This window comes from Chanos chanos, chromosome 14, assembly GCF_902362185.1.
Source record: "Chanos chanos chromosome 14, fChaCha1.1, whole genome shotgun sequence".
Taxonomy (NCBI): Eukaryota; Metazoa; Chordata; class Actinopteri; order Gonorynchiformes; family Chanidae; genus Chanos; species Chanos chanos.
Genome location: NC_044508.1, coordinates 15,834,485 through 15,860,948, shown reverse-complemented (window position 1 = coordinate 15,860,948; position 26,464 = coordinate 15,834,485). Strand labels below are relative to the sequence as shown.

General features: G+C 39.9%; 4 protein-coding genes across 4 annotated transcripts; 2 read left to right on the top strand and 2 right to left on the bottom strand.

Moving 5' to 3' along the window:
* Positions 1-408: 408 nt before the first annotated feature.
* On the bottom strand, positions 409-10,242 carry mccc1 (methylcrotonyl-CoA carboxylase subunit). The gene is made up of 19 exons (XM_030791339.1): positions 9,995-10,242; positions 9,393-9,436; positions 9,102-9,235; positions 8,558-8,653; positions 8,338-8,459; positions 8,041-8,188; positions 7,833-7,954; positions 7,630-7,741; positions 7,180-7,261; positions 6,498-6,625; positions 5,897-6,080; positions 5,313-5,422; positions 4,652-4,868; positions 4,349-4,435; positions 3,536-3,585; positions 3,268-3,405; positions 3,022-3,129; positions 2,022-2,093; positions 409-1,522 (listed from the first exon to the last, which is right to left on the bottom strand). The coding sequence occupies exons 1-19, from the start codon at positions 10,054-10,056 to the stop codon at positions 1,400-1,402; spliced, it is 2,139 nt and encodes a 712-aa protein (XP_030647199.1). The 5' UTR covers positions 10,057-10,242; the 3' UTR covers positions 409-1,399.
* A 969-nt stretch (positions 10,243-11,211) lies between these two features.
* Positions 11,212-13,377, bottom strand: lamp3 (lysosomal associated membrane protein 3). Its single transcript, XM_030791115.1, has 6 exons — positions 13,371-13,377; positions 12,691-12,938; positions 12,231-12,350; positions 11,940-12,012; positions 11,623-11,793; positions 11,212-11,351 (listed from the first exon to the last, which is right to left on the bottom strand). Exons 1-6 carry the CDS (start codon positions 13,375-13,377, stop codon positions 11,212-11,214), a joined length of 759 nt encoding a protein of 252 aa, XP_030646975.1.
* A 2,080-nt stretch (positions 13,378-15,457) lies between these two features.
* kng1 (kininogen 1) lies at positions 15,458-18,667 on the top strand. Its single transcript, XM_030791174.1, has 7 exons — positions 15,458-15,785; positions 16,078-16,194; positions 16,278-16,350; positions 16,703-16,875; positions 17,101-17,205; positions 17,684-17,779; positions 18,187-18,667. The coding sequence occupies exons 1-7, from the start codon at positions 15,585-15,587 to the stop codon at positions 18,523-18,525; spliced, it is 1,104 nt and encodes a 367-aa protein (XP_030647034.1). The 5' UTR covers positions 15,458-15,584; the 3' UTR covers positions 18,526-18,667.
* A 6,985-nt stretch (positions 18,668-25,652) lies between these two features.
* Positions 25,653-26,373, top strand: LOC115828045 (cocaine- and amphetamine-regulated transcript protein). The gene is made up of 3 exons (XM_030791956.1): positions 25,653-25,778; positions 26,051-26,134; positions 26,266-26,373. Exons 1-3 carry the CDS (start codon positions 25,653-25,655, stop codon positions 26,371-26,373), a joined length of 318 nt encoding a protein of 105 aa, XP_030647816.1.
* Positions 26,374-26,464: the final 91 nt, after the last annotated feature.

Sequence of the window (26,464 nt, the reverse complement as noted above, 5' to 3'; positions counted from 1 at the left end):
AGGGGCTGTCGTTAGGTCACTCCACTGGTGTGCGATGTGGCGCCGGTCCCGAGGGGGCCGTTGACTCAGAACGCGATTCGCTGGAGATAGAGGGTTCATTTTGGGTCAGGATCCAAAAACAGCGTTATTACAATTCGGACATGCCGTTGTCATGCACACGTCTTCATCTGCATTTCATTATCACCCAGTGGGTAGTAGAGAGATGATTTATATTCAGCATTAATTTGCATGATAAAAATGTGACCTGGCCTAGAGCACCATAGCAACATGTTTCTGAGCGTCACTCTAAAGTGTACAACCAATACGATCATAAAAAAAAAAAAGTTTCAGAGAAACTGATTGCCCAGTAAAAGGGACTTATTTTTAAACTATGGTTCAAGTTGAAAACATATTCCAAAAACAGATCAGTCAGGTCTGCATAGAAAAAGTAGTTTAATGATCATGGCAACACATGAACTTACTTGGTTGAATGAAAAAGCTGCTCATTTCTTCTATTACAGTATTCATCAAAAGAAAGGCACCTTTACTCAACACAATCAGTGCACATCAGGAGTGTGTGCATTGTGTGTTTTTACACTTGATTTGTCTCAATCCGATCACTCTTGCATTAACATAACACAAAAGCAAAAACCTATGCTACAAAAGAACACCAGTGTCCTAGACCCACTCTACATAATTCATTTTCTTAATTGGATCACACTATTGTCTTGAATATTTTTAAATGCTAAAACAGAGTAAATGACTGGGGGGGCATGGAAAATGTGTCAAATTCACTTGACTGGACAGGCACTGTATCTGACCCACACAGTAATATTCCAGTCAGGGAGAAAAGGAGCGAGTCAGAGAGCCACCTTTCAGGAGTCTAGTCATGAAAGTTAGTCATGGATTTCACACAGGGACGACTGTTATTAGACTCAAGTCAAATCCATCTATTTCTTCCACAAAGAAAAAATAGTGACACAGTACTGGAACTGAGGGAAGGAGAGAAGACAGAAAAACAAACGGAAGACACCATAACGGAACCTTTTAAAGAGAGGTTTTTAGATGAAACGCTAGCTTACACACACACACACACACAAAAAAAAAAAATACTGGAAATTATCAAGAGCACAACTCTAAAAGTGGTTTTAACGAGGGTTGTAAATCGTTTTAGGTCAACAGGACAGCTGGTATTATAAAAGAAACATCGTATTAGGGGAGACATTTTACAAGCCGTGACGGCACAACAGGAAGGCAAGTGCTTGGAATCTCACAGACGACTGTACAGTGTGCTCCAAACCGAAGTGTAGTGCCAGGGATATCAAAGGGAAAAAACAAAAAAACAAAACCAGTAACTACAGCCATTATCGGTGACTGCCGCCTCAGAGTTCCACAGTTTCAAAACTGTCTTCTCTGATCTCTATTCTGCACTGGCCTCCTCTTCATCCTGCAGCTCCACCAGGGCCGCGTGCCTGTTGGCCTGAGAGCCCTCTTTGAAGAACACTTTCTTAATGACTCCGGCTTTAGGGGCGCGAATGGTGTGCTGCAAAACACAGTCCAGCCGCCGGCAGTTAGACACATGCGCAAACCAAAACGAGGACCAGACAAAGGAAAGACTTGTGTGAAATACCGGTCTACGCTGTCACAGTGCAGAATAGCGTCGTAAATGATATACGTGTACAGAAAAAATGTTTGAAATGAGTGAAAAATGCTGTCAGCTACCGTTCTGTCTATCTGATCTGACCTTAATTGAAGAAGGAGTCTTGATGTTTTATCTGTCTGATCTGATCTTAATTGAAGAAGTCTTGATGTTTTGGTGTTTGTGTTGATTTCCTCACAAACAATTAGTTCAGACACTTAATATTACAGTTCTCCCATAAAAAGACAATAAACTGAGCAGTGGCCTGTAAGCAAGTGTGTGTGTGTGTGTGTTTGGAACGTGAGCAGGGGCTCTGCTGAACACTGACAGTCTCCGCAGTTCATCTGGAGGCCAGCGGGGATTGAGGACGGTGTAATGAGAGAAGACAACCATTAGAACTCACCTCCATTTTCATGGCAATCATGACCATTAAGGGGTCTCCTTTTTGGACTCTGTCTCCTGCCTTCACCAGCACCTGGAACAACCAAAAAAAAAAAAAAAAAAGACCCACTTTAGACTAATGCCAGCCTCCCAGCTGTGCTGGCCCTTAATCCCCCAGTTATGCAGTCAAACTTTAGTCCAGATGGGCTTGTCATTCCTGTTCACTTCGTTTACCTCACAGGTGGGGCTGGTTTAGACGCAGCCAGCGTCACTGCAGATATGGGCATAGGATTGAAAGGCATCTGTGAAGGCTCAATTAAAAATATTTTTTTTTGGTGTTATTATGTCCTAAATCTGCTTAATGCGGTGAAATTCGTGATTTTTGTCTCTTCTCAGGGAAAACAATCCTTGTCTTTGTTAAGAGAAAAAAAAAAATTTCGAGGAATCTTTAACTTGAGTTTAGTTTTCCGTCTACGTGTCTGATTTCTGAAACCCTGTCTAGACTTTGGTAGGAGCAGTGAATCACGGAGCTGGTCATAAAGTCATATTTCTCCGGCTATTCGCATACAGCACAAATAAGAGTCCCACGGTACCACTGCCGCAGGCCACCACGCCATCTGTCAGAAACACAGCAATGTTAGATAACCCTCAACTGAATTATTCAACCTCTACCACAGAGGGGGAAAAAAAGGTATTTCTATAAAGACTGAGATATTAATTAAGGAGCAGAGAAGAGATCTGGATAGATGATTGAAGTTTGTAATACTAAGTGGTAAAATCCATTCGAGTGGAATAGTAACACGGCTGCTTCTGTAAAGGGACTAGTGTCAAGTCTGATTTGACTGGTTGCCACTGGGCTCCCTCGCTTGAGTTCTAAATTCTAACTTAGGCAGACCTTTCTCCACAGTGTGAGGGCCATATTTCAATTACTAATTGAATAATACTATACTAAGGATACCATTAAAAAAAAATAGTGGTCCAATACGGAAAAAAAAAAAACATTTTAAAAAAAGGCCTTTTACCTTCTCAATGGTGCCAGTCATAGGTGCAACAGCACCACCTTGTGTAGCAGAGGCACTAATGCCAGCCAGGAATTTAGGCACAGGAACATCAACCTGGGAACTGCCCTCCTGAGGAAGAGAGAGAAGGGGAGAACCAGAGAGTAAGTCTCCGAGAACCAGTCCCAAATTGCTCATGACATGACAAACACACAAATCCTCATCATGCATATCCTAGTTACAGCTGTCACATAAACCAGTAAAACTTACCATAGAAAAGAGATGTACTGTGTTATCAACGATGACCAGTTTGGGGCGGGACAGTACTCCATTCACAGAGCACCGCAGGTAAGAGGCTCCGCCCTCTTCCTCCAGCTGCCCAGAAACGTGAAATACCTCTCCTCCAATCTGATACACAAACAAACAGAGAAAACACATCAGAAAACAGTTCAAACGTTCATCTTTAAACAATACCATCCACGATATTAAACATTCAACTATATTTAATTCTGTTTCACTGGCTGTCTTGAAAGTTTACCTGCATACTGTAGCTTCCATCATGATTGTATGTGACTGCTACCTCCACCTCTGAAAAAGAAAGCCCCACGGGCTTAGTGAGCAAGAGCTTACCGAGTGAGTCGCACTGTTACACAACCACAGACGGAGCCCAGAAGACAGAACCAGTGGGGCGTAACAGGGAACGGTTCTATTCAAGAACCGGGATTGATCGTTAAACACCCCCCTCTGGAGCAAATCATCGTTCGTTATGATCAATGGGTTCACATTAGAGAAGATTAATAATGCAAGAGAAATGTGCTATTTGAGGAAAATGATCTCTAAGCCTGAACATGTAGAGGAATAGTAACACACATTCTGTATCTGTACTACCGATTTTATTTATTGATACTTATTAATCTCGACATGAAAGGAAATGACGTTTCCTTTATTGTATTGGTGGCCTTGACAGCATACAAAAATGACTATAATGTCTTACCAATTAATATTAACTTTAACACTAGCTCAGTTAGGGCCAAGCTAGTGAGAGAACCATCAATATGAAAAATATGAACCTAACCCTGCATAATTCTTTTGGAATTAGGTTAGAATATCTCCATTTAACTGTTAACACAGACTCTAATGCAGAGGGAATATAAAGACCAACCCATACACAGAATCAGAAAATCTGTAGGCTGTAACATCACTGGAGCATAACGCAGTGTGTCGGACCAAAAGGGAATTCCATGGCATTCTGCAGTCTCCTGACAGGTCACACACATCCATCACCTCATTGATTTTTATAATCTGACACACACAGAGGAGTCTGGGTCTTTTTAAAGGGGCATACACTTACTGTTTTCCCCCAACTTTAGCGCCATGTTTCTGCAGTACAGCACATTCAGCCGTCTCCCGTTACTGGAGGCGAAAGGAGAGTACACGTCTGCAAACAGAGAGACAACCAGTTAACCTCACGCCAAATCACTCTCCTGTATAATTCGATCATCAGCGAACACAAAATTGCATTACAGCTCTAAATGAATGACTTGTATGCGGAGACTGAGGGCTACTGCTCAAACAGTTGGGAGTCAGATGATGAAAGTGAATGGGATAAATGGTGAGGGGAGGTACACCTGAGAGACCGTTTGTGTGTTCTGACCTTCAGACTGGGCTCTGAACTCCTGTGTGTGTGTTCTCTCCTGCAGCAGCAGGCCCAGGGCGGCCTGACACACCACCGCACTGGAGGGAGCCTGTGGCGTGGGGAAGAGCTCTTTGTAGTGCTGTGGGATGAAGCTGGTGTGAACGTTCCCTGCTTCAAACTCTGGGTGTCCAGACAGACTCAAGAGGAAGTCTATGTTGGTGTTGAGTCCTACGATCTGAATGGAGGACAGAGAGCTAGTCGGTACATGTACCCGCAGAGGCGCAAATCATTTCACGCGTCTTAATATTTAGGGATTATTTACGTTCAGCTCAGTCCGAAGAATTTACTGCGTTAACTGAAAAATACACATGGAACATTGAAGCAGTTTCCATTACGGAGGTGAATTTAAAGTAATTCCCTTATTGTATTGGGGTTGAATCCACATCTTTATGTGCTTCTACTAATCCTAGCAAGATGACTGAAATGGTCTCAAGAGTACAAAATCAGGGAAGCGCTCTCTCTGTCTCTGTCTCTCTCTCTCTCTCTGTCTGTCTGTCTCTCTTTCTCTCTCTGTCTCTGTCTCTCTCTCTCTCTCTCTCTCTCTCTCTGGAAAACAGGACAAAGCAGGCATATATTGATTTGTACAGGCTGAGTGACAGGAGGCAGAGGGCAGGCGTACATTGTATTGTCTCAGACAGTATCTCAGCTTCTTCAGCGCAGCAGAGCGGTCCTCCCCCCACACCACAAGCTTAGCAATCATAGGGTCGTAATGCACAGACACCTCATCTCCTAAAACACAACACCAGCAAAACAAGGTTCACACCATATAACCAAAATATATTTTTAAAAACACCAGACACCAAAAAACAATGTAACACCCAGGTTGATCTAATTCAGTGGTTCTCAATCCTGCTGCTGGGGGATCCCGGCTCTGCTCCAAACGCACCTGATTCGTGTGATTAACATGCTCTTGATTAAATCAGGTGTGCTCAGCCAATCAAAAGTGCCACGGATGAGTTCAGTCAGGTGGGCGGAGCAGGGAAAGATGGGAAACGTGCAGAGTCCCTCAGGAGCAGGATTGATCACCACTGATCTAATTCGTGCTCAATAACCTCAACACTTTTTCAGTGTGTATATTTAAAATGCTTTTTAGTCTTGGTAGCCCTAACATAACCTATATGGGCTTCTTCCCATTCTTAATGCATCGTCAGGAGTCTATCTTCACTGAGGCCAACGTATATAAAGATGGGTGTACTTCTGTACCTTCCCTGACGCCGGTTTCAATGCGTGTGCACTCATCTCCCTGTGGGGTAGACAGGTGCAGGAGGGGGCCTGCCCCGGGGAGGAAGTCATTATTGGGGTCTTCGGCGTAAATTCTGGCCTCGAAAGAGTGGCCGTGCAGGGCAATCTCCTCCTGAGACAGGGGTAGTTCCTCTCCAGCCGCCACCTGAGAAACATCCAAACGTCCACTTAATGCCAAAGCAGGGTCCATGTAATTCTATTCTCGTAAAGATACAAGCTAAAACTGTTGTGAGCGCATTGTATATGGAGATGATGGTGCCACCTAGTGGTAAATGGAGAGACCTACACATAGCAGATGAGATGCACACATCTCTACTTCATATAAGGACTGCATAGGTCAAGTGTGTGGTTTCATTGCTCTCAAAACAAGTGAATAACAGAGCTACTATCTTTCAAAACTGTCAACTACTAAAAAAAAAAAAAAAAAAAAGTCCTTACAGTTCAAACTTGTGACTTTATCTACTGTGTGGTAGAAGGAGTTTTGACACAGAAGTCTATTAGACCCAAAGGCTGAAGCAAAGACAGACACACGACGCGGGATGTGCGTGGCCCTGTCTCTCACCCTCAGCTGCCACTCCACCAGGTCTGTCCCTGTGATCATCTCAGACACCGGGTGCTCCACCTGCAGACGCGTGTTCATCTCCATAAAGTAAAAGTTCTGTTGGGCATCCATGATAAACTCCACAGTGCCTGCGCCAACAGAAATATAGCCAGCTCTCAGGTCATGCCACAAACCAACCAATAGAGAACTGTAAAAGTATGCCACAAACCAACCAACAGAGAACTGTAAAAGTATGCCACAAACCAGCAGATGTACTTGCGAAACAGCACTAGAAAGAATTTGAATGGTGGCGTTTAGTGAAACAACAATCCTGTACATCTTTCCAGCCTGAAGACTGTTTTTAAATGCAATTTGGATTTTAAAAGGTATTACCCCAGCTAAACAATTTGGTGAATCAGGAATTGTGTTTGGTAAATCATGTGGATCATTCATTCATTTGTGTTTGGCAGACAGAATTTTCCTACTATGTCAAGGAAACAGTAATCCATGCAGTAGTTTTAGACTGATATATTTTATCTACGTCTATACAAAACAAAGCAGCCTATGCAGTCAGCCTGGTAAACTATGTTTTGTTGTGTTTGTTATGAAAAAGAAGCATACACATTTTCATTTTCAGTCCGTTCTTTGATTTAGAAACTGAGGAGTGCTGTTCATGTAGTACAGGGTTGTCTGGGACTCTTACCTGCCCCCACATAGTTCACTGCTTTCGCCGCTCTCACTGCCGCCTCCCCCAGTTTACGCCTCACTTCAGCGCTGATGCCAGGCTGGAGTCACACAGACACACAGACACACACACACACACACACACGCGCGCGCGCACACACACGCACATGTGAAAACAGTCAAGTCAGTTTTGTTTTCTTGGGGTTTTTCGGTTGAGCACAACAAGAAACAACCAGTTCTTTCGTGCAAAACAGTTTGGCCTGTCATGACAACAGAGTGAGGGAAAAAAAAAACATCTTTTTTTTTTTTTTAAAAGCTGCAGCCTGAGCATAAGCAAAGACTTAACATTTGCATGCTTCTAACACTCATTCACATCGGAACGCTTCTGAGTACACGCAGTGACACTTCAGTCAAGATGCTTTAGCCATATAGAGAGTGTAGAAGACAGACATTATAGGAGTAATATTACCCCTGGGGCTTCTTCAATGATCTTTTGGTGTCTCCTCTGCACACTGCAGTCCCTTTCAAACAAGTAAACAGCGTTGCCATGCTGGTCTCCAAACACTTGCACCTCCACATGCCTTAATAGAAAAAAAACAAAGTCACAGTCCACAAAGACCCACGGTGGAAGAGCAGCACACAGGACAACAGGGAGGTGATCAGATGATATACCTGGGGTTGTCCACAAATTTCTCTACCAACATGACGTCGTCATTGAAGGACTTCCGGGCCTCTCTTCGGGCGGATTCAAGCTGTTCATGAAATTCTGCCTCCGAACGTGCAATACGCATTCCCTAAAAAAAAAAAACTTAGATCAAAGCAAGCCTCTGATTAAAAATAACAATAACAGTAACGGCCTTATTGTGGAATGTTTGCCTACTTTTCCACCTCCACCACGGACAGCCTTAATCATCACTGGGTAGCCTATCCTTGCTGCTTCAGCTTTAAGTTTGTCATCGGATTGGTCCTCTCCATGGTAACCCTCGATGATGGGAACGCCAGCAGCTGACATGATGTGTTTGGACGTGCTAATTTAAAAAAAAAAACAGGCAAATTCACAAGCGGTTTCTCAAGAAAATTCTATATCATTACAAGAGATCATCTTTATAAAAGATGCATTCATATGATGAATAATTGCAGAGGAAACTAATCAGGAGTGGCAATGGTCACCAAATACCTTTTGATTCCCATATCTCTGATAGCTGATGATGGAGGACCAATAAATATGATTCCTTCCTGTTTACACAGCTCAGCAAACTCTGTGTTCTCTGAGAGGAAACCGTATCCAGGATGGACAGCCTTCACAAGAAGAATATAGACAGTATCTAAACAAACTGATTTTTGTAGAAACTTTTGTATAAACTGGGTCATAAGAGAAAAATACAAAACCATCAAACCTGAGCAGAGGACCTCTTGGCAACTTCCAGAACTTTCTCCATGCATAAGTAGCTCTGTTGAGATGGTGCTGGTCCAATGTGATAGGCTTCATCTGCCTGTAGTTTCAAATATTTCACCATTACAATTATTAAATACTCAGGGTGTTTTCTGAATGAAGGGAGGCAAAGTTGTGCCATAATTTCCCTTTTAATTTTTTAATTTTTTTTATTACCACTTGACTCTTGTCCAAAACTTAATCTTTTAAGTCATCACCAGCTGAAATAAATCTGAAAACTTTTCAAATACTGATTTTCCACCTAAGAAATGAACCAAATACATTCAACAACTCATGTCCAAACCATACTCATGCAACACTGATGAACAAAGGCAGATGTCTGAGCAATAGACAAGTGTCTGAACTAATGCTAAGGATTAAACCACCTTCCTTATTGGCCTAAATTAAGGTTGAGAAGTGGATCCATCTTTCAGTTACCCTAGCAACAACAATGTATTGTATTAAGACAGTTAGACATGTATCAAATACCACAAGGTCCTGTTTCTCACCATAGCCACATGCATAGAATGTCTGTCAGCATCGCTATACACAGCCACAGAGCGTACTCCCATCTTCCGTGCTGTCCGCATTACTCGACAAGCTATTTCACCTCTGTTGGCAATGAGGACTTTCTCTATCCTCCCTTTGAATGCAATGGAGCCATGATCAGAAGCACACATAAGACATTTAATTATACCCCACATGCTGAGACTTCAAGAAACACAATTCTATCAGACATTGAAACTTTGTTATTTTTCAACGTACGCAGTATGGGAGACATCTCTCTAGTGTGAACTTACCAACTGAGGCGAACCGAACAGGTCCTTTGGTCCATACTAGTTTCCTAAAACGTAAAAAGGACATGACCTTTGAGCCTTTGTAACTTAAAGAATGACAGGCTGTGGTTAAAACGCCTGCACTGTGTTTACCCTGAAGGACAGGGCTTCTCAGACACAGATCACTTGTCAAGTGAAACGTGGCTCAAAGTCACAACGGACCGAGCTAGACAAGATAACTTTTTTGTACCAAGGACTTGATAAGCTCAAAGCATTCGAGTTACTTGGCTACAAGATGTGCGCTGGCAACTAGCTAACTTGTTCTCAACTCTGCTCGATTTTATCATTGTGCAGTATGCGAGCAGAACATCTGTCTCTGTATGACTGGTGTGTGTTGAAAGTTAAGCAAAGTGCTGAGTAAGTTGGAGTGTCATGCTATCTCTCATTCTGCAAAATATCTGGACAGGCGATTGTGGCTAGTTAGCCCATTTGCTAGCTAAGTAACCATCTGGTTAGTTGGGCAAATATCTAGTTCCTGCTTTTATATTAAAGTGTTTTTCAACATTTCTCGCAGACTACATATATAAATATAAATGCATATAATCACACCAACACTATTAACTTACTGTGGAAGCGTTCTCAGACCCTGGTTGGTTTGTACTTTCAGCAACACAGCAGCCATGTTCATTGTCACTGCACGGCACTGTCAGCTAGCAAGGTTGCTGTTACCTCTAAATTCAGACGTTTCAGTTGAATTTAAACCGTATTTACTTAATTCATTTTTGTGATGAACGAGACACCCAGTATGAGCTGTATGCAGAGTGTGGGAGTACGCAAAACACTTATAATATTAATTAAAAGTAAACGAGCGTCAGGTTTGTCCCTCTATAGCAGCCGTAACTCAGTTAGCCAATTAAATTTCATGAGTTGTAGGTGGGGGCCGTATACGCTTAAGAGAGTAGATATGATGCACAGGTTTGGGACTCCTAAATGTCAGTTTATGATGTAAAAATTATTTAAAAAATATTAACATTATCCTAAGCACTGTGGTGCGACAGACACATTCTTAGACATAGCCTTTAGTTCCTTTGCACTTAGACCCACAGGAGGAAAGTGTATTGTGGCTTCCTTGCAAATTGCTGTTGGTTGAAACAAACACAGGTGGGTCAGAAATGTGCGGTCAAAAAAATTATATATATATATACACACACACACGTGTGTGTGTGTGTATGCATGTGATGTAAAATGTTTGTCCTTAAAACTGTGCCTCTCACATATTCTACAGATTTCTGTGCATCCCTAAGACTGACGATTTAATATGAAGATGCGGTGGTTTACTTGTTTGTACTGGCATTCGTGCTAGCTTACTTGTATCTAATCACTGTTGTTAAAATATTGTGACTATATACATGAACTGGCCATTCTGGAAAATTACAAAATGTACATGAAATGGGCACCCTTTCAAAACATTCTTTTATATTAAAAGTCTCTAAGCAATCAAGGCGGTAGTATTTACATATAAATCAATATTTGAATACACAATCACAACAAAACTAATTGATTAAAATGTTTAATCAACCACATTTATTTGTATTAGGATTTAAAAAAGCACACAAACTCATTCTTTTAAACACTGATTTTTTTAAACCATATGGATAACTCACCTACTTATTGAAAAGTACATGCTACAAAAACATACCAGTTTTACTGTTTAAATACAGTCTAGTATTTCAGCCCTTTAAGATGTTTTGACAAAAACAATAAATATAGAACGTGTAACCAAACAGTGTTATTAAAAGCACCAGTGTAATGCTTATGCAACAAATTCATTGTCACACTTCTGTCACAGCTGTTCGTAGCCTTGTTTGCGGTGCTCACGGACTAACACATAGACCAGCACGGCAATGAGACAGAGTCCTACAACCACTGCCCCCACAATGATTGGCACAATGCGCTTCATGTAGTCCGCCCAGCACTCAACCTCTGCAATGACAGTGTCAATGAACTGATGAGAACAGAGCAATAAAGAAATCATGGCAATTACGTTGATCTAAACCTAAGGTTTAAATTACATGTTTAAGTTATACTGCTTCTCAGAAGACAAAGTTTGTGTCTATTTTGTTAACAAAGTGATTCTTCACCATTGATCTTAGGTTCTTCTTCTAAACCTGGGGCATTCCAGTTTATTCTTTAACCATTTCTTCACTTTGATTTGTTCTAAAAAATTTTTTGCGAAGGAATGTCATTCACTCACCTTTTCCAAATTTCCCACTGCCGAAATCAAAGGCTTGAATCTGAAGAGGCACAAACTTAAGCCAAAGATTCTGAGACATTGGGAATGTTGTGTGTGATTTGCACTTGAAGCTGAGACCTTTGTCAGCCTTAAATAACTTTTCATGATCCATAACACCAGGATAATATTTACCTACAGATGGGAGAAAGCAAACAGACACAAGGGTTTCTTTAAATATGTAAGCGCTAAGCTGACATGTTTTTTGTTTTTTTGAGGTTGTTTTTTTTTTTTTTTTTTTTTTTTTTTTAGCATTTTTAACATTTTTAATTTATACTAACTTTCGCTGCCCTTACGAGGGGGGGCTGGATTCAGAAAAGTTTTCAGCGTCTTCACATAGTAGACGTTGCCTTCCTGTGGGTTTTTGACGAAAAAAAACAAAAAAAAAAATCTTTGAGTAATATCTTTGAAACCAGGATGCGCTGTGCCCTCCACTGTGTTTATACCATCACTTACACATATACAGGCAGCTCAGAATCAAATATTACGCAGCGTGTGAATGAAAAGAAAAATGTAATGTAGTAAAGTCATTTATGTGGTAAAGGGTTTCATGGTTTAGACATTTTGCATGCCTTGTAAAACGTGAACTGCACGTTGCCTCCCTCAAAATCCAGTGAAAGAAGAGCCTTATCACCCCCACAGTATCCCGTTGCCCTCGTTTTTCTGGGGTCTAGGTTGAAATATGATTTCGTCTGTGAAATGAAGACAAAAGCATGAAAGAGCATTAAATGTGGTTCTGATATATCAGCATAATTAATGGGGCTGGATGTTATCGGTTACACATGCAGTAACAGAAATGTGTTAATACGGTAAAGTGCATAGCTTCCATGCCACGACAACTCTCACTGAGGTTCCCTTTTTTTTTGTTTTTTTTTTTGTTCTACACATTTTTCTGCATGATACATTTTACATGAACTGTTGATGATGCATAAGTGAAGTGCTGTCACGTGTGGTAAGCCAAGTGCGATCACAGTCCCTGTAGCAAACTGCTGAGAGACACATTAAATTTGCTGAGGACGTAACAGAACTTACCTTATTCTCTTCCACAATGAACTCTACACCAAGGGAAGCCCTCACACATGTTTTGCCGTTTTTAATGAGAGTGTAAGTCCCAAGGGTCGGCTTGGACTCTTTGGGCTTAAGGATGGGCTTAAGGACGGGCTTCTGGGTCGTGTTAAATTGGCCATGGGGGGGCATCACGTCATCAGATTCTATAAACGCCTGATTTTTCTCATCACCAGAGGACATTGAATCACCTGCTTCAGAACCAAAGCTGCTTCCTGTTGTAACAAAGAGGTTATCTCGAGAGGTTGCAGAGATGCCAAATGAAACACAGATATCTTCAGAAACTGTTTTCACTTTTACTTTTACTTTTGCAGTATCTGACATTGATACGAGAATTAACGCCTACAGATTCAATGCATTTACTATTAGCTCTTCATCTAAGACATGCATCTATAGTCTCAGTGATCAAATGATGAAATTCACTCAGTCTAATTCTTCACCCAATTACATCTTCCACTTCACCACTGGTGTATCATGTTGGAAGACAGGTCCATAATCAGCAGGTCTATAATCAGGGAAGTCATCTAGTCCAAGTTATCCAACACACATCCAGGTCAAACTGAACCTTCTGTGTGATAGTAAGTACCATTTTTTTCTACATGTTACTAGATACAATTAAAAACAAATGTAAAACGATGGAATCATACCAGTCATCGCATTTTGAATGTTCTCATATGGAGAGAGGAAACGAAACTCACCCAACAGTAAAACAGTGAAAAGACACCATGCACCCTGATAGCTTGTACAAGTCATCTTCAGTTTGTCACTGCCGCGTCCGTTTTTTGTGGTATCTCAGTCTCTGTGGTGAAGTGCAGAAACAGTGGTGGGCTTAAGAATATGCATGTGGCAGGGAGGGGCCTAGTGTTTTCAGTCCTGTCAGCTAATGTCAGACAGTAGGAAGCGAGTTTTTTTTTTTTTTATGTCAGACAGTTATTGTGTATTATTAGGTGCCACTGGCTGCATCTAGACTGTCAAGAAAGAAAAAGGCCGTTTTGGGCACATGCCATTGTTGAAGTAATATTTCCTTCATTCATTTTTGCATATCTCCAATTAATGATAACCTCATGCAGAGAGGTTAAGTCAGCTAAGTGTAGGAGCAGTTGGAATACAGCTGTAAAACATCTCTTCCATTTGACAAAACAAAACAAAAACATTATTGTAAACATGTACTGGTTCTGTGACCAGATACTGCTTATGTTTATCAGTTATGTGTTAAGTTACTGTGTCGTATAAAGGTCACTAAAGGATAAGATAGAGGAGCAGTTATACTTAAGGTAAACTGTCACTCACTGAGTATCAAACAAAATCCATTAGAACCTAAAGGTGGACTGTGATTAGTGGCTACATAAATCATAATAATTCATCATTTGTATTGAGTGTCCTGAGTATGGTTAATCCAATCAGCTGGTCTGATCTAGGCCTGATCTGACGTGCATTTGCCCCCAAACAAGGCCAAAAACTCTCCTGTCCAAGTGAAAGGTCTTTGAACTTTGACTCTGGAAAAGATTGATAGTCTATGATGTCGCTGGCGCAGACCACTTGGCTTGATTAAACCATTTTCTTTCTTATTTCGCTCCACTAATTCATGGACCTAACTGCACACTAAACACAATAACTTTTTTTAAAAGCAATACTACAACCACTAAAAGAGTGAAATCATGTGAGAAGACACCTGGGATTGCGGTGTACATCTTTTCTGCCTTTTAAAAAAAACGTTTTTTAACCTAAAGAGACGAAAAGCCACCACCGTTTATAGCATGTGATATTTATTTTAAAAGTGTGTTTTGTCCAACGGTAAAATACGCACTGTGATTGTAACTGTAGCTCGGTGACTGCAGGCAATTTCTCAAAAATCTAGTGAGAAAAATCAAGAAGCGTTTTGTGGGTATTGTGATGAGCTTGTGGGTCAAAGGTAGAGAGGGACAAAGTATACCCTTAAATACACAGTGCTTTAGTTTGTCAATGAGATTAGTGCAACTTCACATTCTGGAAAGTGCCGAAGAGGGGGCTATGTTTACCCTTCCAAAGTCTTTATAGTGGAGACTAATACTTGTTCAGAATAGCTGTCATATGATTGCACACGCAATTATGACATGAGCACAATAATAGAATCATGATTTTTTTTTTTTATTATTTCACAGATTAAGATGTATATGGCCCCTACTCAAATTAAATTTCTAAAATAATACAGTTCGTACTATTCATGTAAGAAATAAGAAGCATACCCAAACCAAAAATCTAATAATGTAATAATGACTTGGATCATGAATTTTTATGGCTCAGTTTATTAAAAATAAATACATTGCTGTTGATTTTCATCTACTCTGGTCACGAGGAAATCAAGGGGCTGAAAAGCTTATTTTTTGAAGTATAAGATTATATCTGATTCATGTTGGTAAAGTTTTTAAATCTATGTCGCCTAATTGAAACAAACACAAAGTTAGTAAAAGATGTTGGATAAATTATAATACTATTTGTTGGTATGCCTCAAAATCCCAACAAACCAAAAGTGAAGTATTGATTTTTCCATGTATGTGTGTGTGTTTGTGTTTGTGTTTGTGTGTGTGTGTGTGTGTGTGCGTGTGTGTGGGTGGGTGGGCAGTGGTGTTAGTCACCATTAAGTAAACATTTGCATTACAGCTACCAATTCCCTGTATACTTCCATGCTCTGTGCTGTCTCCATTTACCTAGACCGCGCTCTAAAGGGAGGGGGGGGGGCGGTTAAACTTAGTCTGCAGGGCTGTATAACTATAGTCAATCATTACTGAGTCAGGAGTCCAACAGAGACAGATCTGAAAATTCACATTCAAACACAGCGGTACAGCTCCAGGCTCTGGATCAGTGAGACTAATGCAATCTGCATGATGGTGGGAGACAGATTCTCTGTGCTTTTAGCACTGGCATGGCTATGCTGGACAGGGAGTCAAGCACAACATAAAGAGCATATTAACTGCGACGACAAAGATGTGGACGCAGCTGTGGATTTGGCACTTGTGAAGCACAACGAGCAGTTTACTGAAGGACGTCAGCTAGCTCTCTATCAAATCCTCGAGGCCACCAAGGTGAGTTTCGTTTTGATGTTATTTTGTTTTGGACTTTTCAGTCTTTTTAAATATTCCTTCATTTTTATTTTTTTTTTTTTTTTTTGCTTTTTATTTAAGTGATTTAAAATCAACTTTTAAGAATTTCTCAACTCTGTTTATCTGAGATGAATTTGATTGTTTAAACTTGAGGATATGGAGTCAACCCAACTAATTACGTATAAATAACCACAATAGGTAATTGTGGTAATCTGTCATCTCTTCTCCAGAAAATTGATATTTTCTGTTGAGCATATAGTCTTCTTTATGACAGGAACATAATGACTCAGGACCGGTGATATCAGTGAGTTTCACTAGCAGGGAGACAGACTGTCCAGCAGGAGGAGACAAAACGTGGCGTGAGTGTGACTACCTGCCAGATGACCCAAAGGTGAGTCCAGGACTGTTTGTTGACCTGGTTGTGATCCTTGTAATTGAAACACATAAATATTTCTGTCTCTTTGTATTATCCAGAAACCCAGACCTTGTCATGTGAAGACACAGATGACGGAGACAGGTCAAGAAATCCTTCTCCATGCCTGCTCAGGTGCATCTCATTTTCAAATCCAGAACTGATCATTTAGGTTTGGTTTTAATCATGGCCTTAATTACAAGCAACTCCGTGCTAAACATTTTTTTGATCATTAGTGATAATAGTTATTTGGCAAAAGTGACAAAAGTAGTAAATCTAACCAAGTGTATATCAGACTCTTAAATCTTTAAACAATTCACAGCGGGGCTATGGAGAATCAAGCTCAGTTTTTAAATATGTACATTTCATTTACTACAGTTAGGGCTTCCCAGCACCTCTTATGCGGTCACAACAAGTTTCTGTCATTTTGTGTTAAATGATTGGTTGAGGATACGTTACACAATAAATGACTCTCTCCTTTCTGTAGTTGAGCCAGTGATCCTTCCTGAGCGAGCGCCTTGCCTGGGTTGTCCTGAAGAAATTGATCCAATGAGTGAGGACTTAAAGGAGCCACTGAGTTATTCTATCGCCAAAGCCAACGCAATGAACAATGCAGCTCATTTCTTTGTTCTGAACAACTTTGCATATGCAACAAGACAAGTAAGTCTGTTTCTAAACACAAATGCACACACACACCCACACATGCACACACTCATCTATACATGCATGCATGCACGCACACAGACACACACGCACACGCACACACACAGGCACGCACTCGCACACACACACACACACACACACACTTTTTGGCCTATCATTTTTTTCTAAACTGTCTGCTTTATTTTGAAATCAGTTTCTTATGCTGTATGTGGTATTTCATAGGTAGTGGCTGGATTCAGATATCACCTTCAGTTTGAACTGATGAAAAGTAATTGCTCTAAAGCAGAGTTCAAAGAGATAACTGACGAGTGTCATCCACATGAACAAGTAAGTCACCAGAATATATAAATATATTTTTTTAATTATTTCATTTCAAGTCTTAATCTTACTTATTTAAACATTAAATAAAAATGTAATATATTTTTTATTTAATGTATTTACTACAGGTCAGTGACAACTGTCACAATTCCCTTCCCTTTATCTAATCCTGTCTTGTTTTTTTATTGACACTTTATTAAGTTATTTTAAAATTATATTCTTTTTCAAAAATGCATGAACTATTTGTGGTATAAAAAAACCCTGACAATCTCTGTCTGGCAATGTAACTCTCATAAGGGTATTTATCAATGTTTGCTACAAAAAAAGTACAAAAAAAAAGTGTCTACAACAGTATATTCTTATTCTTAACGCAAACGACATTTTCTTATTTACAAATACATTCCAGCAGTGTCCAACAATGCATTAAGTGATACTTGTGATACTTTTGCCAGTCATAGTACTAATATATCATTTTTTGGGGGGTAAGACTTTCATGAACTGCAACTCTACGGTGGATGTGGCCCCTTGGAGACATGAGGTTCCCGAGCCACATGTGGAATGTGAACCAGGTCCTCTAAGAAAGGTGGGACATACAGATCATATTCAAACTCTTGTAAACAGAGCAAGTCTATGGTTTAAGCATGAATTATCCAACTGAAAGGTGATAACAACACTTAAACGACTTTTAAAGACACCGTCGTTTTAATAGTTGTTTCCTACACTGACTCGGTTAAATGTGATGGACTTGCTGTGAATAATCTCTATCATCTCTAACTTAATATCATAACAATAATCATACTCAGTAGGCAATTTGTAGGGGATGAGGGGGGATGCCACCCCCCCTTGTTAGCAAAATGACCAAAATGCATCCCCCTTGTTAACCTGCCATCCCCCTATATGCTCTATAGAGTAGTGTCGGTGACCATTGGGCCATCCCCCCTGTTAAAAAAATAACAAATCACCTACTGATCTTACTGATTTGATTTCTAGACTTTCATGCGGAGGAGACCACCAGGCTGGTCTCCTTTGAGAACTGTCCTCCACGCTGTCCCTCCTTCAACAACTGTTACGCCAACAACTGAAGCAACCACGGCGAAATCCGAAAAGGAGTCTTCCGAGGAGTGTCAAGACAAGACTGCCTCTGTCGCTAGCTCTGATCCAGCTCAGGAGTCGGCTCAACCCTCCACTGAGTCTGTCAGTTCTTTTAACTGCCCCTCCAAACCCTGGAAGGTGTTTGTACCTGCTCCTGCTCCTGCTCCTGCACTAGAGGGTCCCCAACCTGATGTACAAGTAGATGGCTTCAGTGATGCAGATTTGTTAGGACAGTAATGTCATTTATGGTTGGATGTTGCTAAATGGAGTTAATGAAAATTATTTTAAAGGCTTTTGTATTAAAATAGAAAAAATGCTCTTGTAATCTCAGTTGTTGGGCATCATTGCTGACATACAGAATAAACTATTATTGTCATTATTTGTGGATATCCATCCACATACTATTTTTTCTTTTTTACAGAAAACAATAACACTGTTACTCTGTTTACTGTGACCAAAAACCATGAACTATGTTTTCTGGAAAATTTCAGAAGTCATGGATGTAAATTAATCCCAAGACTGGAACCCAGTTACTTCTTACAGGTCAACATTTTTATTCTACATACAAGGTCCCATAACTAGGTGACAAGATGCCACAGTCGCGGAGGTTTCTACAACTGAGAAGGCCTAGTACTTTAAATGTCCCTAAAATGTACAAAATTCCTTGACAGAGATTCCTTTGAACTGTTCTCTCTAGGATTATTGGTTTGTTAATTGCTTCTCTTTGCTTATCTATCGTACATAACAAGCGGTATTCTCCTCAAAAAGACGATCAACTGAACTGGCACAAATATCATCGCGTTTCGCCTCTCGTATTTCCATATTTACTTTTGTTTTGTTAGTCTTTATGGTCTTTAAAAACAAACAAACATACTGAAAGTTTTTATGGGGTCACCGATTGGAGTGATTGGCACTGTGTCATCATCCGCGACGGACATTCTTACACCCGCGGGAGTTTTAAAGGAAGTCAAATTATCGTTTACACTGAATTGTCATAACGGGGAAACGTAATGTGGAAAATAATCCCGTAACTCATACGTCGCAAAACTAAACTTTTCTAAAAGTTATGGCCGAACCTAACGAAAGCATCGTTTTTCGGGAAAGGGGCGCTGAAGTAAGTATTCTGTCAGATTTGATTTCAGAGTAGCTACTTGTCCAATTACGACAATTGTCTGTAAATTGTCACTGACCCTTGTCAAAGCCAAATAGTGAGAGACTCGAAAAGCAAGTTTAGAGTGATTTGACTGAACTTGACCCAGCGTAAGTAATTTTTTCCGTTTACTAAACTAGCAGACCAACGCACTTTAGCAATCCCTGATTGAATCGTTGACAGTTCATCTAGGCGGGCGCGTAGCTAATGCAAGAGTAGAAAGATAGTGTTAACAAATTGCTAATCGAAAATATTACAACTTACTTCTGCTGAAACACTGACACAGGGGGTCATTTATCCAACCCCACCAAGAATGTACTTGAATCCGGAATAAGGTTCTATCCAAATATAGGCTAATTGCTTGCTAATAGCACCAGTTGCAGTGAATTAGGAGCGACTCATGTTTTTGACTGCGTCATGTTAGTAGCAGCAGTTAACGCCAATAAGCACAGTACCGTGGCAGAATGGAGCGTTGTAAATATTTGTCCTTTTGTCCTGATAAAGACTGCATCTTCAGTGCTGGCTTCTGATGATGCAGCGCTTATAAAAGCCTATTAGGATGCCGCGAGGCCTTCGGCAGTAAGCTCAGATCATACTATCTGGTCATTAAAGACGGAGACTATAATAACCTTGTTATCGTTACATATCCTCCTGTTCTACATTTCACTAGAAGTGGTCTGTAGGTTCTAAATGCTTTGCGATATGGTCAGAAGATGGGCTGGTATACCCTGCCACTCTGATCAGTTTGGATGGGGAACAGGGTAGAATAAAGTTTGACGGTTATGGAAATGAAGAGGAGGTGGAACTGAGCACTTTACTGTCTGGAACAGCTGAACAGTCCTGGAAAGAGAAGCAGGTAAGATCAGTACTGAAGAGTGTAGCACTAACGTTTGTGCAATTTCTATGACAGGTCACGTACAACGCAAATTTCCATTTGCTCCATAAGCAAAATGTAAATATTTGCTTGAGCGTCGTCTCTTTTGATTGCTGCAGTGGGTGCTTGGCTCACGTTGTCGAGCGACCTGGGCAGAGGACGGTTTGGTGTACCCTGCTGTGGTAGTCTGGATTAAGGGAGATCGTTGTCGTGTACAGTTTGACTGCTATGGCAACGAGGAAGAACTTGATTTGTGTGCCTTGCTTCCACCGGAGAAACTGAAGCTAAATGGGAATGTTACATCAAAGGTTGACAGGCTTCCTGTTACAATAGCAAAAAAAAAAAACTCCTGTGATCCATTGTGTAATGTTTACCATATCTCTGCTTCTAATTTTTTCTTTACAATTCCATGGACTCTACTTAGACAAAACATAAGTGTTAGCAGTTGCTTTCATTGGCTAGTTATATGTGATGCTATGTGAAAAATGTCCTGCGATTTTTAGACTGTGAGAGATATTGCTGCTGACATCAGAGATATGGAATCTGTCCTAAAGGAAAAAGTAATGAAAAATCCTCAAGAAGAGCTCCCACTGCCCACTTTATCAAAGATTCCTCTTGTGAGTTTTCGTTTCATTCCTTTCTGTGAGTTTGTCTCCTACACCATGAACCAGAATAATTTAAATTGAATGGAATTATAATCCTTTGTTAATCCACAGTTTCATCTCTGATTTTCCAATTTAAATGGCTTCACTTAAGATGTTAAACAAGGTGCAGTTTCCTGGCATTTTCTTTTCTCAATACACAGAAAGACAGAGGTGACCATGAATCAGGAAGAGAGGAAAGGGAATATAGGAAGACTAGCAATTTGAAAGAAGAACAAAAAAAACCCTGTAATCCATTTTTCTCTGTGCCTCCACCCCCCTTTGGTTCACTGGTGAGGACTGTATCTGTGTGGATTGTGTACATAAATATCTCTGACTAGTGCAGTCTGTTGTAAAGGTATGCCATAGGGATGCACCGATCCGATACAGACTCAAATAGCTGGATCGGGTGTCGGTGACAATAGGGCCGATCTATGGGGCCGATATCTTCAGTTCAGTTCTCTACACAATATCATTTTCGTACCGTTTTCCAAATGTTCTACGTGCACACCAAAACGATGAAACGCCTTTTTGTTTGTTACGTCATTAGGAAGCTGTCCCACCAACTAATTGTTGGGCCAGGTCACGTCTAAAATCGCCGCTTCATGCAGGATTTGAACCGCCGTTGCAGTCGTTTTCCAGCTCTTAAGCACAAGAAATATAAAGCTTGTCTTCTACGTTGGAGCAGTGCTTGTGCATTGTACAGCATGACGATCTGTAATCGAAGATAGGTAAGCAAATTTGATAGACAGAGCAGCATTGACTGCATTTCGCCCGTCATGTTTGTCTTGAAGTCTTGAGCACAAACTGTCATGGCAACCATACGTCATCGTTTCTGAAACTCTCGGTTTTCCCTGTCCAGAATACAAGGTGAACCCGGCGTTTTCAAATTTATGCCCATCAGATAGTGTTTTCGAAAAGTATCGTCTTCGGCGTCGAAGTGTTGTTTTGGTGTAGACGGAGGGGCTAAACGGGGAAATAGCGTTTTCAAATTTACTCGGGTCAGTGTGGTCAGGGCTAGCACCTCCAGCATCATCATGCCAAAGAACACGACGAGTTCAACCAAACAAAAAAAGGGACGATTCGAAGAAGCAGATAACTTTGTTGGGTGCATTGCAAAGACGCGAGAAACTTCCCAGTGATAGTGTGAAAGCGACAAAAATAAATTTTTATGATAAATAATGATAAATAACCATTCAGAAAATGTGTGTGTGTGTGTATATATATATATATATATATATATATATATATATATATATATATATATATTGTGTGTGTGTGTATGTATTTATTTATTTGTTACATTTTGTTTAAGTCAAGCCTGATGTTGCCTTACACATAAAAGAATGACCCAAGCTCTTCCACACAGTGAGGCATACAGCTTATTAATTAAACACTGGTATCGGATAGGTACTCGGTATCGGCCGATACCCAAAGCCCAGGTATCGGTATCGGTATTGATATTGGGACTGAAAAAGTTGGATTGGTGCATCCCTGGCCATAATTTCATTGTGTTTTTTTTACAGGCTTCTTGGTTTAAACCTTTCATTTAATTGTAAACCTCTCTATCTTCTCAAGGATTTTCTTCCTCCTCCTCCGCCACCTCCATTTCTAAGGCCTCCGCGGAAAAGGCTGGATGAGGCCAGAGATGAGTTTGACTTGGAGGTGACCACCCTTTTCAGTATGCTGCTCTCCTGGTACTTATGTGGCTTCCACACTGGCTGGTACATGGTAAAGACACATTTAACTCCATTTTATTTCCTCCCTTCAAATTATGACAGAGATTCAGGAACAAAGTAATCGCTCATAGTGTCTAAGAAGTCCATGGCTTCTGCACACTCCTGAAACTCTATTTGTACTTTTTCATTGTTTTGTTTTTTTATTCCTAAATTAAGTTCTTCAAATTATTTAGAATGTGATCACACTGATATGTGTTGTGTTGTTTTGTCAATCCCCCAGGCCATGCAGCAGTCGAAATCCAATCAGGAAATGACTGACAGGAAGGAACAAGGAGCCAAGTAGCATAAAGCCACACATAACATGGAGGTTTGATTAAAGATTTAAAAAGATTAGATGACGCAATCCTCACATAAAAAAAAAGGTTACTTAAAAAAAAGTTTATGGTGTTTTAGTTTATGTATGTATGTAACGGTTCACTGTATTCATAGTTTGGTTTGTACCATGGTTTTCTGGCCACAGTTCAGTTTATATTTGGCTTGAAAGAAAATTGAACCAACTCAGAAAGGCAGTTTTCTCTCTGTTTAATTTAAATGTATATGACTGACTGCTCTGACCTTTTTCAGATCAATGTGTGTACGAAAAATGAGTTCCCACCTCGAGAGGCCTAGAGATTAGGACTATTGTATTCATTTATGTGGATTCATATATTCCAATACAGTTTATTTGTGGCCTGAGTAATGGCACCATGTGTTTTCTCTGTTTTTTTATTTTTTGTTTTTTTTTCAAATGGTTATTCAGTCAACTTTGCCATTAGAGGTGATGTAATCGTTAGCTTAGTTAAAGCGCTCACACATTGCATGATAAACACGGTGAACATATTTTCTTGCTGTGAGAAATGAAAAAGAAAACAAGCTGAGGACTACAGAGCTGTGGTTTTCAGTTTCGATACAAAAACATTACAGCTCTACTTTTAGAGAGACATGAACACACACATTTTATATATATATATATACTGTATATAAACATACATACACACAGAGAGAGAGAGACTACAGTTCAGAAATTGAGAGAGCAGCTTTATCTGTGTTTATTACAGATATTATGAAATTTTCCACAAAATTTTGCTTCGTAAAGGTATTGGTGTGAGATGTCACATACTCCTGTGCCATATCACCTGAACCATGGCACATGTTCAAGAGTAATGATAATGAGTGACTGATATATCACACATTATCATTACTCTTGAACATGTATCCATATATCCATTTTCCATTATTTCTTTAAGATAATACTAGGGTTTATAATGAGACTCTTTCTCCTTTGCTTATTACACAGGGGCACTTAAAAGCTTAACTAATGCAGCAAGTCATGGCCATTGTATCACTGATGAAAATCCAGACCCCTTAACTGACCTTAGTTTCATTTTGTTCTTTGTGTGCATATTTTGTTATGTTCTCTGTTGCGTGATGTCAGTATGTTTATATTTAACTGCATGTATTGGGAGACTGCTGTTTATTAGGATCACAGTCCTTATTACTGTGTTTTTTTTATTTATGGCATTTTGCTTGTTGAATCCTTTTGGAAAGAATATTTTTCCTAATAAAAGCTTACATTTACAAGGGGAAAAATTGGATGATTATAACCAGTGAATGAAAATGATTAAAGAAAAAAAAACAGAGACTTTAAAATCCATTGCTTTGAAAAAAACTTTAAAAAGACACTTCTTGTAACAAGAGAAAGTATTATATAGGATTTCCTTTTTTTCTAATGGAGAGAACTTTGGAAATACATCCTTTGGAGAGTTATTCAGTCTCGTGTACCAGAATTATATTTTAACTACTAAAAATGTAATGAATCATTTGAAAAGTAATTAATGTATTTGTTTGGTCAGTATTCACTGAAATAATTGTTGGATTTAACGGAACATGATGGCAAAACTTGGTATAAGCATCTTTTTTCACTCATCCACCCATCCTTCCAGTATTGTTTGAAAGACAAGTGACTTTGGACTGCATCATGTCAGCAAAATTAATGTGATGTGTCATCCTGTATTGCATGCTTAAAATATATATGATATGAGCGTAGATACTTTATAATCAAGATAATTCAAAAAATCTGTGTTTCTCTATGGAAACATACATGTTCTCACTTCAAAACAACAATGGGATTCACATTAAAATTATGCGGTGGAGACCTGTTGTCTGCCTTGCATCATCTGGTCCAAGTTCCAGTAAGGACACCCAATTATGAGTTGACCCCAGGGTCACCCCATTTCGATCACCAGTGGAAAGGTCAACATTAAGCTAGGCAAATGTTAAAACACACAATTCATGCCATGACCACATACATGTCACTTTTAAATATAGTCTAAAGTTAGAAAAGATCATTTTGAAGATGTTTGCAAAATAGACTTAATCCAATTATTGCATTTTTTTTAAATAAACGTTTTTTAGCACGTCATACTCAATGCTACATCCTTCAAAGAGCTGCAGCACCAAGGGGTAAAGAGTGACTACTATTTGATCTGCCTCCGGAAATGAAATTCTCCAGCAATTAGAACAAGCAGTGGGTCGCAGACGAGGTTAAGTGTACAACAGGAGATTGAAAGTGAGCGGTTATGATTGACGTCATGAGGTCAAACGTATGAACCATGAGTTGTACCCACAGTTACAAGAGAATGGAGAACGAGAAATGTGTGTTATCCTTTCTTTTTAAACACAACTCTCATTTGAGTTTTTCAATACACGTTTTAAATGCAACATAAAAACCATTAACTTGACCGCTGAAGATTGCAGTTCTTCTCTGTCAAACTGAATTCTCTGTAGTATCCCTAACATTTCTGAGGGATTGAGGGTATCACCAGACAACCCGTAATTCCTTTTTATTGACTATGAATATTTAACAAACTGATGTCAGAGCAGGACAGACTATAAAGCTTTGGGCTGAGCCACTGAACAAAGAGTGTTTACACTGCTTTTCCTGAACCACTGGACCAGGGTCCCGCGCCCACCTCAGCACCATGGTCAGCGAGCGGCTCCTGCTACTAAGCGTTACCTGCTATTTGTTCATTTCCTTGGTTAACTGCAAAGATCTTGAGATTCGTTCACCAGAGGATCATTTTCACACTCAAGAAGAAAAAGAACTGGTAAGCCTTCATATTAAAATCACTGATTAATGTCCTATGATTTTGATTTTTATGATTTTTATAACGTTATAAAAGAACTGACTGTATTTCTGAAACTGGTCTTTCAAATCAGCCGAGTTTGACAATTTAGATTACTTCCCGTCCATTACAACGTTCACTCACGTGTTCTCGTTTTGGAGGGCTACTGTTGCAAACAAAACGAAAGATCATATGGAAATGTTGTATGTTAGTAGGTTAATTTCATCAAGTCGCATTGTATCCTTTGCTTCCAGATTGAAGCTCTTCAAGAAGTTCTCGAAAAACTGAGGAATAAGGACATGCCAACCACGGAGAAAAAGTTTGGTTGGGTTCCACCGGTAAGTTGGCGGTTAACATTTTGAGATCTGTTTTTTGTATGTTTTATTACTCCTCTATGAAATCTCTCAAAAATGCCTGCATACACTATCAAAGCGCGATTAATGAGTAGGTGTCTGCTGTTTTGTTATAGTGTGACGCAGGGGAGCAGTGTGCTGTTCGCAAGGGCGCGCGATTTGGGAAACTGTGCAGCTGCTCTGGAGGAACAACCTGCAACTTCTCTATTCTTAAATGTTTGTAGTGGGAATGACATCGTTGCATTTACACTATTGTGAAATAAAAATATGTGAAGTTTACGAAGTTCCTTTATAAAGCACGACCTTTCGTCGCTA